The following is a 15,643-nucleotide window of genomic DNA, read 5'->3' as shown; positions in this document are numbered from 1 at the left end:
CCATGCTGAGGGTTGTCTTTTTGTCTTGTTTATGGTTTCCTTTGCTGTGCAAAAGCTGTGAACTTTCATTAGGTCCCATTTGTTTATTTTTGTTTTTATTTCCATTTCCCTAGGAGGTGGGTCAAAACAGATCTTGCTGTGATTTATGTCATAGAGTGTTCTGCCTGTGTTTTCCTCTAAGAGTTTGATGGTGTCTGGTATACATATAGGTCTTTAATCCAGTTTGAGTTTATTTTTGTGTATGGTGTTAGGGAGTGTTCTAATTTCATTCTTTTACATGTAGCTGTCCAGTTTTCCCAGCAGCACTTATTGAAGAGACTGTCTTTTCTCCACTGTGTATTCCTGCCTCCTTTATCAAACATAAGGTGACAATATGTGTGTGGGTTTACCTCTGGGCTTTCTATCCTGTTCCACTGATCTATATTTCTGTTTCTGTGCCAGTACCATACTGTCTTGATTACTGTAGCTATGTAATATAGTCTGAAGTCAGGGAGCCTGACTCCTCCAGCTCCGATTTTCTTTCTCAAGATTGCTTTGGCTATTCGGGGTCTTTTGTGTTCCCATACAAATTGTGACATTTTTTGTTCTACTTCTGTGAAAAATGCCACTGGTAGTTTGATAGGGATTGCATTGAATCTGTAGATTGCTTTGGGTAGTAGACTCATTTTCACAATGTTGATTCTTCCACTCCAAGAACATGGTATATCTCTCCATCTATTTGTATCATCTTTAATTCCTTTCATCATGTCTTATAATTTTCTGCATACAGGTTTTTTTCTCTCCTTAGGTAGGTTTATTCCTAGGTATTTTATTCTATTTGTTGCAATGGTAAATGGGAGTGTTTCCTTAATTTCTCTTTCAGATTTTTCATCATTAGTGTATAGGAATGCAAGAGATTCCCGTGTATTAATTTTGTATCCTGCTACTTTACCAAATTCATTGATTAGCTCTAGTAGCTTTCTGGTAGCATCTTTAGGATTCTCTATGTTTGGTATCATGTCATCTGCAAACAGTGACAGCTTTACTTCTTCTTTTCCAATTTGGGTTCCTTTTATTTCTTTTTCTTCTCTGATTGCTGTGGCTAAAACTTCCAAAACTATGTTGAAAAATACTGGTTAGAGTGGGCAACCTTGTCTTGTTCCTGATCTTAGTGGAAATGCTTTCAGTTTTTCACCATTGAGGATGATGTTGGCTGTGGGTTTGTCATATATCGCCTTTATTACGTTGAGGAAAGTTCCCCCTATGCCTACTTTCTACAGGGTTTTTATCATAAATGGGTGTTGAATTTTGTCGAAAGCTTTCTCTGCATCTATCGAGATGATCATATGGTTTTTCCCCTTCAATTTGTTAATATGGTGTATCACGTTGATTGATGTGTGTATATTGAAGAATCCTTGCATTCCTGGGATAAACCCACTTGATCATAGTGCATGATCCTTTTAATGTGCTGTTGGATTCTGTTTGCTAGTATTTTGTTGAGGATTTTTACATCTATGTTCATCAGTGATATTGGCCTGTAGATTTCTTTCTTTGTGACATCTTTGTCTGGTTTTGGTAGCAGGGTGATGGTGGCCTCATAGAATGAGTTTCTAAGTGTTCCTCCCTGTGCTATATTTTAGAAGAGTTTGAGAAGGATAGGTGTTAGCTCTTCTCTAATGTTTGATAGAATTTGCCTGTGAAGCCATCTGGTCCTGGGCTTTTGTTTGTTGGAAGATTTTGAATCACAGTTTCAATTTCAGTGCTTGTGATTAGTCTGTTCATATTTGCTATTTCTTCCAGGTTCAGGCTCAGAAGGTTGTTCATTTCTAAGAATTTATCCATTTCTTCCAGGTTGTCCACTTTATTGGCATAGAGTTGCTTGTAGTAATCTCTCATGATCCTTTGTATTTCTGCAGTGTCAGTTGTTACTTCTCCTTTTTCATTTCTAATTCTATTGAGTCTTCTCCCTTTTTTTCTTGGTAAGTCTGGCTAATGGTTTATCAATTTTGTTTATCTTCTCAAAGAACCAGCTTTTAGTTTTACTGATTTTTGCTATCGTTTCCTTCATTTCTGATCTGATTTTTATGATTTCTTTCCTTCTGCCAACTTTGGGTTTTTTTCTTTCTCTAATTGCTTTAGGTGTAAGGTGAGGTTGTTTATTTGAGATGTTTCTTCTTCTTTTTTTTAAATTTATTTATTTACTTTTGGCTGTGTTGGGTCTTCGTTTCTGTGCAAGGGCTTTCTCCAGTTGCGGCAAGCGGGGGCCACTCTTCATCACGGTGCGCGGGCCTCTGTCACGGCCTCTCCCGTAGCGGGGCACAGGCTCCAGACACGCAGGCTCAGTAGTTGTGGCTCACAGGCTTAGTTGCTCTGTGGCATGTGGGATCTTCCCAGACCAGGGCTCGAACCCGTGTCCCCTGCATCAGCAGGCTGACTCTCAACCACTGCACCACCAGGGAAGCCCTCTTGTTTCTTAAGGTAGGATTGTATTGCCATAAACTTCCCTCTTAGGACTGCTTTTGCTGCATCCTATAGGTTTTGGGTCATTGTGTTTTCATTGTCATTTGTTTCTAGGTATATTTTGATTTCCTCTTTGATTTCTTCAGTGATCTCTTGGTTATTAAGTAGCGTGTTGTTTAGCTTCCAGGTGTTTGTATTTCTTACAGATTTTTTCCTGTAATTGATATCTAGCCTCATAGTGTTGTGGTTGGAAAAGATACTTGATACGATTTCAATTTTCTTAAATTTACCAAGTCTTGATCTGTGACCCAAGATATGATCTATCCTGGAGAATGTTCCATGAGCGCTTGAGAAGAATGTGTATTCTGTTGTTTTTGGATAGAATGTCCTATAAATATCAATTAAGTCTATCTTCTTTAATGTATCATTTAAAGCTTGTGTTTCCTTATTTATTTTCATTTTGGATGACCTGTCCATTGGTGAAAGTGGGGTGTTAAAGTCCCCTACTATGATTGTGTTATTGTCGAGTTCCCCTTTTATGGCTGTTAGTATTTGTTCTTATGTACTGAGGTGCTCCTATGTTGGGTGCATAAATATTTACAATTGTTATATCTTCCTTTTGGATTGATCCCTTGATCATTATGTAGTGTCCTTCTTTGTCTCTTGTAATAGTCTTTATTTTAAAGTCTATTTTGTCTGATATGAGAATTGCTACTCCAGCTTTCTTCTGATTTCCATTTGCATGGAATATCTTTTTCCATCCCCTCACTTTCAGTCTGTATGTGTCCCTCGGTCTCAAGTGGGTCTCTTGTAGACAGCATATATACGGGTCTTGTTTTTGTATCCATTCCGCCAGTCTGTGTTTTCTGGTTGGAGCATTTAATCCATTTGCATTTAAGGTAATTATCGATATGTATGTTCCTCTTACCATTTTCTTAATTGTTTTGGGTTTATTATTGTAGGTCTTTTCCTTCTCTTGTGTTTCATGCCTAGAGAAGTTCCTTTAGCATTTGTTGTAAAGCTGGTTTGATGGTGCTGAATTCTCTTAGCTTTTGCTTGTCTGTAAAGCTTTTAATTTCTCTGTCAAATCTGAATGAGATCCTTGCTGGGTAGAGTAATCTTGGTTGTAGATTTTTCTCCTTCATCACTTTAAGTATGTCCTGCCACTCCCTTCTGGCTTGCAGAGTTTCTGCTGAAAGATCAGCTGTTAACCTTATGGGGATTCCCTTATGTGTGTTATTTGTTGAAACACTAAGATTTGACAAAGATGGATGGCAGAAATTCTATACTTTCTGTATGCTGGAACCATTTCATAATTAAGGGTGGAAAAACAAACAATAAAATATGAATAGACAAAAAAAGAAGCATTAATAACGATAGTCTTTTGTTTACAAGCAGCTCATGCAGCTCAATATTAAAACAACAAACAGCCCAATCCAAAACTGGGCAGAAGACCTAAACAGACATTTCTCTAAAGAAGATATACAGACAGCCAACAAACACATGAAAGAATGCTCAACATCACTAATCATTAGAGAAATGCAAATCAAAACTACAATGAGGTATCACCTCACACCAGTCAGAATGGCCATCATCAAAAAAATCTACAAACAATAAATGCTGGAGAGGGTGTGGAGAAAAGGGAACCCTCTTGCACTGTCGGTGGGAATGTAAATTGATACAGCCACTATGGAGAACAGTATGGAGGGTCCTTAAGAAGCTAAAAATAGAACTACCATATGACCCAGCAATCCCACTACTGGGCATATACCCTGAGAAAACTATAAATCAAAAAGAGACACGTACCACAATGTTCATTGCAGCTCTATTTACAATAGCCAGGACATGGAATCAACCTAAGTGTCCACTGACAGATGAATGGATAAAGAAGATGTGGCACATATATACAATGGAATATTACTCAGCCATAAGAAGAAACGAAATTGAGTTATTTGTAGCGAGGTGGATGGACCTAAAGTCTGTCATACAGAGTGAAGTAAGTTAGAAAGAGAAAAACAAATATTGTATGGTAACACATATATATGGAATCTAAAAAAAAAAAAAGTTATGAAGAACCTAGGGGTAGGACAGGAATAATGACACAGATGTAGAGAATGGACCTGAGGACATGGGGAGGGGGAAGGGTAAACTGGGACGAAGTGAGAGAGTGGCATGGACTAATACATACTACCAAATGTAAAATAGGTAGCTAGTGGGAAGCAGCTGCATAGCACAGGGAGATCAGCTCGGTGCTTTGTGACCACCTAGAGGGGTGGGATAGGGAGGGTGAGAGTGAGACACAAGAGGGAGGAGATATGGGGATATATGTATATGTATAGCTGATGCACTTTGTTATAAAGGAGAAACTAAGACACCAATGTAAAGCAATTATACTCCAATAAAGATGTTTTAAACATAAATAATTATAGTGTTTTGGATTTTCTTTTTTTATTTGCTAAACTGTCTTTAATAAACATGTGCCGCTTTTATAACAAAAAATAAACATCATAAACGAAGAGAAAAAGAGAAAAGGAAAGAAGGGGGAAAACCCACCTTAAATACTAGAAAAAGTTATAACACTGATATAATAAATAACTATCATACACACGAGAGAGGATATAAGAGGTACAGGTGATCAGGTAAGGGAAAGAACATACTATGCAAGGTGGGTGCATACACACGCAAAGTGAGTGCATGACTGTTTGTAATCAAAGAAGGCATAATGGAAGGGAGGCATTTGAACCTGAAAAGACAGAATTTCTTAAAATTTTAAACAAGTTACACATATATGCAAAAATATAAAACTTAAATGATACAGAAATAAGTACTCTTAACATATTAGTATGCTAACCTTACATACCTTTCTCAAGGTTTATGTGTTTGCATATTTCTCAAGGAATATACAAAAATACCTATATTTTTGTTAATAGTATACATATTGTCTGTGTGTATGTGTGTGTGTGTGTGTGTGGTACATACATTTTTGGAGGCAATTTGCCAGTATATATAGTATATAGTTTGTGTGTGTATGTGTATTTATATGTGTGTGCGTGTAAAATATAGTTTTAAATTTTAAATAAAACTAAATCTTAATAAACATTGCTATACAACTTAATTTTAAAAATCATCCTTCTATGTCAGTACACACATATCTACTGAATGACTGTAATAATTACTGAATGATTGTAATATTTCATACCCCTGATATACTAGAATGTATTTCTCTGTGATAGACTATTACAAATAATGCTCAGCAAACACCATTGTACAACAGGATCAGTGTTTCTGTAAGACAGCTATATGAAAGAGAAATTTACCAGCAAATGGCCCTCCAAAAAGGTTCTACCAATTTCCACTTCTACAAAAGTGTATGAGAGCGTGCCATTTTCTACCATTCTGGCCAATGTTGGGAATAATCAACACCATATTTTATGACTCTGATAGATATAAATAGTGTATTATTTTAATTCATTTTCCTGATCGCTAGTGAGACCACACAGAGTATTTGGACTTCAGAAATTGGGGGTAGGGGAATAAACATGATTGTAAAGAGAGGACCACAGAGAAATGAGAAAGTAAAAAGTATATTTGAAGACAAACAAATTATTTAATTTCATTAAAACACACCAGGAATCTTAAGATCATTTGAGTTTGAGGATGAGTTTGTGAAAGGAAAATACCAACTTAAGCATGCAACCAGACTTCTTTTCTTCATGTTCTAAGAGTACCCGGAAGGGTTTTTTTTAGTATAGTTAGTGACATGATTAGAAACCATGCTTCAGAAAATTAATTTAGGAACAGTGTGTAAACTTTCAGGGTGAGAAAAATCAGCAGGCAGGAGACTAATCATAGGCTAGAATTCAGGCCAGAGATAAGACAAAGTAGAGCAGAAGAATTCGAAAAGGAGAAGAGATGCATTAGAAACATATTATTTATGGAGCCCAAATCAAGAAAATTCGCAAGTTATTATATAAAAATGGAGTAATCATGTTGATGGTTAAAGGAAAAGTGCTTCCCAACCAACGTGATGCTGACTATTCTTAGTGAATAAAACTGTAAAGAAATGTGTACAAAAATAATACAATAGAAGGAAAATACAAATGCTATTGGTGAATCATCTCAATAACTCAAATCAAAATAAGGAAACACATTTCTTGGGTACCTGAGAGATCACTGCTTTCAATTCGCCGGAGATCTGAATCAGCCCAAAAGAGTTTGCCCAATCTGCTATCAAGAGCTAAAGCAATTGGTTTACTTAAGCCACTGAAAAAGAGGACCTCCCGTTCTGTTCCATCTAAAGCAGCTCGTTCAATTTTGGGAGATCTTTCCTGAAGATTGGTAAAATACATATACCTGAAGAGAAAGGAGGAAACTGTAAGTTTACCAAAGTAAGAAATCACACAAAATGAGAATACTGCTGTTGATTAAGACAAAAGGAAGTAAAATAATATTTTTAAATCTTATTTTAAATGTTTTAAAACATATTTTTTGAAGGTCATGGGATATATGAATTTCAATAATAGTAACAAAGGGTACACAGAAGTTCTTAGGGAGTTAACTTTAAGGAATTAATAAAACAAAGTGTTAGATACAGGCAGCCTTATGCTTTTGGAATAATACAATACAATAAATAAAAGAAAATAGCAGTAATCAGAGAGATCTGGACACAAAATTTTAACTTTCTTCTCTATTAGTCTATTTCATAACTGAAAATAAGTCATATATGAATCTTTTCTTATATTTAACTTCTATAGTTCATCTCTTTCCTGTAACTCCTTTGAAGTAAGCTACTTTCCCTGCTGAATTCCTTATCATTCATTCAGATTCAAGTAAGTATAATTTATTAAATGCAAAGCTCTATATTAAAGGAAAGGCATATTAGTTCTTATCATAAAAGAACCTAAAATCTAGTAGAAAACATAAGACTGAAAAACAATTAAGTATAAGGTAAATTGGTAAGGACTAAGTATAACTAGAGAGGTACAGACATAGAGCGGTGGGTATTTGAGAGAGGAGAATGTCACATCTGGCTGGGGGTGGGGCAGATCAAGGGAAACTTCACGGAGGATGTTACAGTTCAAACAGTCCTGGAGGTATGGGTAGAAATTAGAATTAAAGCAGTAGTGACTAAGGAAGGAAATTCTAGACAGTAAAATCAGAGAAAGCAAGAATATACATGGGCTGAAAAGGAAGGCTGATGAGGGTTTCAGATGCCACCTTAGTAACATACCCTTTTTCTGGGTTTACCACAATGGCTCGAGGTCTGTCTTGCTCGCCTTTTAACACCACTCCAATCGATCTCCCATCTAATCTTGTTACATTAATGACATTGGTGGCCTCGCAAGTCCAATAGATATAGCGGCTATAAATATCAATGCTGAGGTCATAGGGCTGTATTTCTAGGTTCTGATTCGGAACTGAGCTCACAACCACTGTAAAGCCCTAAGGGAGAAAAAAGAAACACACACAGAAAATTGGATTCCAAGCCAGATAGCTCCGAGGAGACCACTCACAATACTTATACTTCTGTGGTCACACACCTGAGAAGGAACTCTCAAGTCTCAAGCGACATTTCTTAGTTCCCTTTGGTTATTACAACATAAAGCAGTAGGGCGAGCTGAGGCCATATGGTTGCTCTAAGAAGCTGATATTGCACTGATCAGAAATGAGTGAGAAGGTGGCAGCTGTCCCTGTAAACCAGAGACAACTGCGGCTAGAACCACACTCTAGAAATAACTCTAAAGCAGTGGTGCTCAACCAGGGGCGATTCTGCATTTGCAAACGCCTCCACCAGGGGTACTGGCCAATGTCTGGAGACTTTTTTTTTTTTTTTTGCGGTACGCGGGCCTCTCACTGTTGTGGCCTCTCCTGTTGCGGAGCACAGGCTCCAGACGCGCAGGCTCAGCAGCCATGGCTCACGGGCCCAACCGCTCTGCGGCATGCGGGATCCTCCCCGGACCGGGGCAAGAACCACGCCCCCTGCATCGTCAGGCGGACCCTCAACCACTGCGCCACCAGGGAAGCCCTGGAGCCATTTTTAATTGTCACGCCTATGAGATTGTAACTGGCTTCTAGTGGGGAGAGGCCAGGGATGCTGCTAAATATCCTATGACGTACACATCAGACCTCCACACAGAGAATTATCCAGCCAAAAACGTCAACAGTGTGGAAGTTGAGAAACTCTGCTCTAGAGACAATAGCAATTAGTCAGGGCTACAAACCACGTCTATCAGTCATGTCCTTCTCTAATCCTCAAATCTACCCCCCCCCCCAATTTTTTTTTAAACAAAGCCAAACAAAAAGACAGGCTCTGTTCATCTGTTTTATCTGAATAAACTATATTTTATTTACTCGGCATCTCTGAGGTAACACTCCTTAATAAGGCTCTCATTTATTTGCTATGTCTTCAGCTGTATAACAACAGCTATAATTTCTATCAACTAGTTATCAGCCTATTGGTCCTGGCCTACACCGTGTAAAGTGCACCTGTAGTATACCGCTACAACTATATCCCTAAATGATCCTCGGCAGCCCTAAATACACTATCTCCTTGCTCTTGTCAGATAAGACATGAAAAATAAGTAATCTAATCTCCCTAAATTTTAATGCATTAAAAATGCAACTTAACATTACTGTTAAAAGGAAAATGACAAATAATTATTTATAGTAATCCTGGTCTAATACTGCTTGGACACAGAAAGAAAGCAAAGAATTATGGACAGTGGTATGTAAATCATGACTAGAATGTAAGCACAGATAAGACATGTTGATAATATTTTCATTCCTATCCCACAGTCACCAAATAATAGTTACCAAAACAAAAACAAAAAAAGATTAGACTAATGATAACATATCCTAGATGTAATTTTACTGAGACTGTGTTTTATGTTTCCCATCCTCTGAACCTTTTAAATAATAGTTAACTAGTAATAGAACTATTATTTACTGAGTGCCCAGTATGTGGTAATGGGCTATGTGCTTTTACATTCCTTTCAGCTAAAAAGTTCATAAGAATCCTAGTGAGTGACAAAGCTGAGATCAGAACCATGTGTGTATTTGATTTCAAAGTTTCCAACACTCCATGTAAATGGAATTTAAAAAAAAAACTATATAAATGATACAGGTGGCACTGACAGTCATACTAATATATGAGCATAAGTTATTTTAATACAACACAATCTTCATTCTAATAGAATTATCAAACAATTGTTTACTCAAATATCATTAGGAGGGAAAAAAGCTGCTAGGTTCAGAATTTCAGTTTTACACACACACACACACACACACACACACACACACACACACACACAAGCGGAGTCAAGACTTAAGTAAAACAGGATGGTTGGCTGGTCCAATTACTAGGCAGAAGAACTGGATTTTGAATGCAGCCCTGAATTACCTGGCTGCCATCTTCTTGTGCTTTTCGGATCATGTTTTGTCGTGAGTCAATCCAATAGAGTTGCTTGTCCAGTGGGTCATAGTCAATGGCCCGGACATTCCGAAGGCTGTGGATAGGAAGGATGATGTCAGGGCTCTGCTGTTCATCAATCACCATGCGGTTGATGGCGCTCTTTTGACTGAAGAGCAGGAAAGTAGTTGGAGCTTAAAGAAAGAAAAAAGCAAATAGGAAACACAGTTACCCTAAGTCTTGTATCACTCAAAGATTTGATCAGCCTGTTGTCTGTATCTCATACAAAACAGACATGTATGTTGAAAAGGTAAGGTTGAGATAAAACCCTTTGGAATGCCTCCAGAAACTCTCTTAGAGGTAACACTGATCGGCACTCTGGTTACCAAACCAGTTATGAATTTACCCCATGATAACAGCCAACTAGCCACTTTTTCTCTGTCTTGTCCACAGCGGTATCATAGGACACTTGATTTTAATGAAGCATTTAATAGAGATAGACAAAATTCTCCTGTCTGCCAAGTAAATAATCCTAACTCCTCCATAACCAATTCCTGTAGGTGGAAGGAAGCCTGGGTCTCCATAGGTCAAAGAAGAAACTTCAAGATTGGTTTTAGTCTCACTTCTCACACTGTTTAGTCACTTGACCTTAACTAAGGCCCTAAACCTCTCTGGGTCAAAATCTACTCAACTCTAAAATAAGGTCATAGCTATGTTGTCCTGCTCATTGAGTTGCTATAAAAATTTTACAACATATGTGTAAATACTTTAAAAACTGTAAGGCATTATGGCAATTATACCTCAACAAAAAATTGTAAGGCATTATGTAAATGTCAAGTAAAAATAACTACTGTTTATTATTATCAGTGGTAGCAGTAATAAACTTGGTATTAGTAGGATTCAAACCAACCCTCACTGGTTGCAGATATAGGCTCAATATTTTGCACAGTGGGTTGCAAGGAGAGGGAGCCAGTAAAAAAAATAAAAAACACACTTAAGTTGATGCCCTAAATTTATGAAATGGGAAAATGCAACAGAGACAATATTTCCCTTTCCCAGGGACTAGGCCTCTGCATCTCTAATCTAGAAAAGGATAGCATCTGGCAGTGCTACCAAAAACTTCAAAGTCTAATAGCATTTTTTAAATCTTCATTTAAAATATATGTAAAAGTTCTGTAATTACACGTTGCTCAGTCACCACCTAAATCCAGGAGAATTTTGTCCTTCTCAGGGATATAAACATAAATGGCCAAGACAGAACTCCCTGCTTCATTGCCCCTTAAACCCCATTCTTCACAGCTCCATTATTTGTGGTTCCCTGGTTGACTTTACATTTACACCCAAATGTATATTGGCTTAAATCCCAAAGAAATTCACTGGTTCTCACAAAGAAACTTGGTATTCACAACACTGAAATTCGGCTTTGAGTTCCTCACTGGCTAAAAGTCCACACCTAGCTTGGAAGATTTAGAAAGTATTCCAATGATCCCACTGGAACTCTCCATTACCTGGAGTCCATAACATATTGATTTAACAACTTTCAGCAGTTTTAGTAGAAGCCATGCCTTAAGCAGTAAGAATACAGGTCACAACAGAGTAGTTAACAAGTTACCCATCTTTTTTTTTTTTTTTAAGAATTATTTTTTTGGCAGTACTACATTCTTGTAAATCAAGACAATAGAAAAAAAAAGTTCTGAATTCTAAATTTCCAACAAAATAAGCACCGCTTATACTAAGACACACAATGAAACTTAGAAGAAAGACCCCCCAGTTTTAGGTGTCAACTTTTCCTGCCTGGGAAATAATCAAAGATATATTTGGCTCCAAGTATGTTTCACTGGGTACTTTTTTTTTTTTGAGTCAAGTTTTAACCTTTAATAAGATTCCACGATTAGGTGTTCTAGAAATGTAGATTAAGACAAAGCCAAATATGGCTCCAAATAAATGCTTGTTTCAAAGTCTATGGATGACATTAATAATTACAACTGGCTCAATATTTCTAAGAGGAAGCTGATGTTTTGACTTATTTACAAAAGTGACAAAGAATATGCAATTTTGTAAGCCTAAATCCATCCTAATTTATGTAACCTCTAACCACCACTCCCTCATCTCCTGCAGAATGCTTTCAAAACTGTCCTATGAGGTTGTCTCTGTTTTGCATTCCCACAACGAAGACAGCCAGCCACACGCAAAAGTTGGAGGATGATGTAGGAGGAAGCTCTTCAGCTCTCCTTTGAAGACACAAGTGTTCACCCAAAGCTTAAAGAAAGGTATTACTCTGGTGTAAGAACAGCATAAATGACAAGGCCAAGCCCACCATGTCTGACTGTGCCATTTGTGCATTGTGCCAAAGGCACCAAGTAGGGACTGAAGTCCAGTCCACACTTCATTAGCCAAGTCAAGCACCTATGCAGCTGCATCTGCCCAGAGGAAACGTCTTTTCCCAATTTGCACAAAGGTTCCATAGAGGCCAACCACTTCAGTACTGAACAAGGGATTACACAATTTGGCCTCCTGTTTCCTCTCTGACTTAATTTCTATTCACTGTGTTCCAGAGACACTGGCCTCCTAGGTGTTCCTCTAATATGCCGGACACGCTTCCCCCTAGGGCCTCTGCATTTGCTATTCCCTTTTGCTTGACAGGTCTTCTCCCAGATATACAGCACAGCTCATTTCCTCACCTCCTTCAGTTCCGGACATAGTGTCACTTTTACAGTCAGGACTTCTCTCATGACCCTATTTAACACTGTGATCCTCTTACCCACCCTTTCTTGCTCTTAATTTTCTCCATAACACTCATCTCCATCTAACTCATGACAGAGTTTACTTATTTAGTTCATTATCTGTCCCATTCAAATGTAAGCTCCATGAGGGCAGGGATTAATGTCTATTTTATTCAGTGCTACATTCTTCACTGGCTCAAATGATGCCCAGTGTGGATCAGGTGTTCAGTAAATATTCATTGAAAGAATAAATGAGTAAACAAATGAAGAAACAAGCATGAGATGATGATAACTAAGGACAGCCCTGTAGCCATGATTTTGAAAGTAAGGAAATAAAATTATTTCAGAAAACTGGGAAAGAAAAGAAACAAGCATTTATTTAGGAACTCCAAGATGTCACACATCATACCAGATGTCATCCAATCCCCCAAATTACTCCATTTTATAGGTGAGCAAACTCAGAACGGTTAAGTAATTTCTAAAGAAAGGCTCAGAAAGGTTAAGTAATTTTTCCCAGGTCACAAAGCTGCTGCTGAATGGAAGAGCACATGTTTTTCCAAATCCTGTCCTGCTTCTTCATTCTTCTATTTAACAATGATTTCTTGAATGACTACTATTTACCGAACACTGTTTTAGGCACCTAAGATACATCAGTGGAAAAACAGGAAAAAAAATGCTGCTTCATGGAGCTTATATCCCAGTAAACAGATAACAAGTAATAAGCATAATAAAGAGGCTATAATATATAAATAATAGAGTGCATAAATTATACAGTATATCAGAGAGTGATTAAGTGTCACAGGAAAAAGAAAAATGGCAGGTAAGGGGCACTGGCAATGTTAGATAGGGTGGAAGGATGACTTGCAATTTTAAATTGGGCAGATCAGGTCTCACTGTGGAGGTCACAATTAAGCAATGACTTGGAGGTGAAGTATATCCATGCAAGTATCTGCAGGAAGAACATTCCAAGTAGAGGAAATAAGCAGTATAACAGTCCTGAAGTAGGAGTAACTGGCATATTTGAAAACAGCAATGAGGCTGGTGTGGCTGCCATGGAGAGAGCAAGAGAGAGAATGGTAAAAGCTGAGGTTAAAGAAGCAAAGCGGGGGGGTGTGCAAAATGTGGGGTACAGATCATGCAGGAACTTGTAGGCCATTATAAGAACTAGGTTTTCACTCTGTGTGAAATGGGAGGTTTTGAGCAGAGTAACAACATGATCTGATTTAGCTTTTGAAACACAGGTCTAGAAGTAAATTACACAATGTTAGAAAACTTTTTGAGGGCAAGTACTTTGTGTTAAACTTCTCTTGTAATCTGCTTTGGAATCTAATACATCTGTGCACAAATATTAAATAGTACTCATTATAAAAAGAACACGCAACAGGAAGCCTCTTGAAACACTGCCAATCATCTCAGAAAGAGCCAAAGACAGACATTAGAGACACTCAGCACTGATTTCTCAAAACCTTCACTCACCGACTAGCACACACTGGTAAAATCAGCCCAAACAATAATGACCTCAAAAGGTCTTTCCCTATTCTTCTGTCTCCATCACTTATTACTCCCATTTTCTCCTTCCAAAGTTAAACTTCTTAAAAAAGATGTCTACATAACACATACACTACCAGCCCTTCCTTTTCTCCATTCACTTGTTGATCTATTCCCATCTTTCACCATTACCTCCCTGAAATTACTTTTTTCAGGGTTACTAATAACCACCTCATCCAAATATCCAATGGATACTATTTTAGGCCTCACCTTACTCAACCTGTCAACAGCATTAACACAGTTCTATTTTCAAACAATCTTCTCTCTTGTCTTCTGTGTCACTATCTTCTCCTGGTTCTCCTCTGGCCCTTCTCGCTGCTGCTTTTGTGTGTCCACTGCGAGCTTTCTCTCCTCAACCAGAGTTCCTGAGGTTACCAGACCCCTTCTTTTCGCCACACTAGAGTTTGCAAACTATGGCCCACAAGGTAAATCTGGCCTGCTGCCTGTTTTTATAATAAAGTTTATCAGAATTGAGCCACATTTTAAAAATGTAACATCTATGGCTGCTATCACACTGAAATGTTCAGAGCTGTATAGATGTGAGAGAGACTATAGGATTCACAAAGCCTAAATATTTACTCTCTGGCTCTTTAAAGAAAAAGTTTGCTGACCCCAGGTCTATACCTTCTCCCTAAGTACCTATTTTAAATACATGCTGGCATTTCTAAAATTAATACCTCTAACATCTCCCTGAGCTATGGATTCTTCTATACAATTTCTTTCTTTCTTTCTTTCTTTCTTTTCCTTCCTTCCTTCCTTTCCTTTCCTTTCTTTTCTTTCCTTTCTTCCTCCCTCCCTCCCTCCCTCCCTTCCTTCCTTCCTATCTTCCTATCTATCGATCTAACTATGGCTGCATTGGGTCTCTGTTGATCGACTGATCTATGTATCTCTGGCTGCGTTGGGTCTCTGTTGATCTATCTATCTGTCTATCTGTCTATCTATCTATCTATCTATCTATCTAAGGCTGCGATGGGTCTCCGTTGCTGCACATGGGCTTTCTCTAGTTGCAGTGAGTGAGGGCTACTGTTCGTTGCAGTGCGCAGGCTTCTCATTGCGGTGGCCTATCTTGTTGCAGAGCACGGGCTTTAGGCACGCGGGCTCTAGAGCACAGGCTCAGTAGTTGTGGCTCACGGGCTTAGTTGCTCCACGGCATGTGGGATCTTCCCGGACCAGGGCTCGAACCCATGTCCCCTGCATTGGCAGGCGGATTCTTAACCACTGCACCACCAGGGAAGTCCCTACAATTACCTATTTAATAGTTCTATTTCCCATAGGAAAATCAATACAAACCTAAAATTATTTTTTAATTCTTTTTGAAAACGAATCCTCCCCATTTACTATCTACTTAACTGCTCACACCAAAAATCTACGAGTCATCCTTGCTTCCTCCCTCTTATTCTTCCTCATATACAACTCATTAACAAGTTCTGTTCATTCTAGTTTCAAAATATACCTTGAACCCATGAACGTCTCTCCATCACGACGGCCACCAGCCCCGTCTAAGTCGACCTGCATTATCACAAGA

The 15,643-nt window shown here is 38.2% G+C and overlaps 1 protein-coding gene across 5 annotated transcripts in view; it reads right to left on the bottom strand.

Annotated features, from left to right (window-relative positions):
• Nucleotides 1-15,643, bottom strand: part of LRP6 (LDL receptor related protein 6) — a 161,897-nt gene that overhangs the window by 24,917 nt on the left and 121,337 nt on the right. For all 5 annotated transcript variants that reach the window (XM_065887395.1, XM_065887399.1, XM_065887396.1 and 2 more), the window contains 3 exons: nucleotides 9,839-10,041; nucleotides 7,670-7,881; nucleotides 6,602-6,792 (listed from right to left, as the gene is read on the bottom strand). In XM_065887395.1, the coding sequence (XP_065743467.1) occupies nucleotides 6,602-6,792; nucleotides 7,670-7,881; nucleotides 9,839-10,041 (606 nt within the window). The remainder of the gene's footprint in view (nucleotides 1-6,601; nucleotides 6,793-7,669; nucleotides 7,882-9,838; nucleotides 10,042-15,643) is intronic.

The sequence above is a fragment of the Phocoena phocoena genome, chromosome 11, assembly GCF_963924675.1.
Source record: "Phocoena phocoena chromosome 11, mPhoPho1.1, whole genome shotgun sequence".
NCBI lineage: Eukaryota > Metazoa > Chordata > Mammalia > Artiodactyla > Phocoenidae > Phocoena > Phocoena phocoena.
The sequence above is the reverse complement of the archived record's forward strand: the minus strand, read 5'-3'. Positions and strand labels throughout refer to the sequence as shown.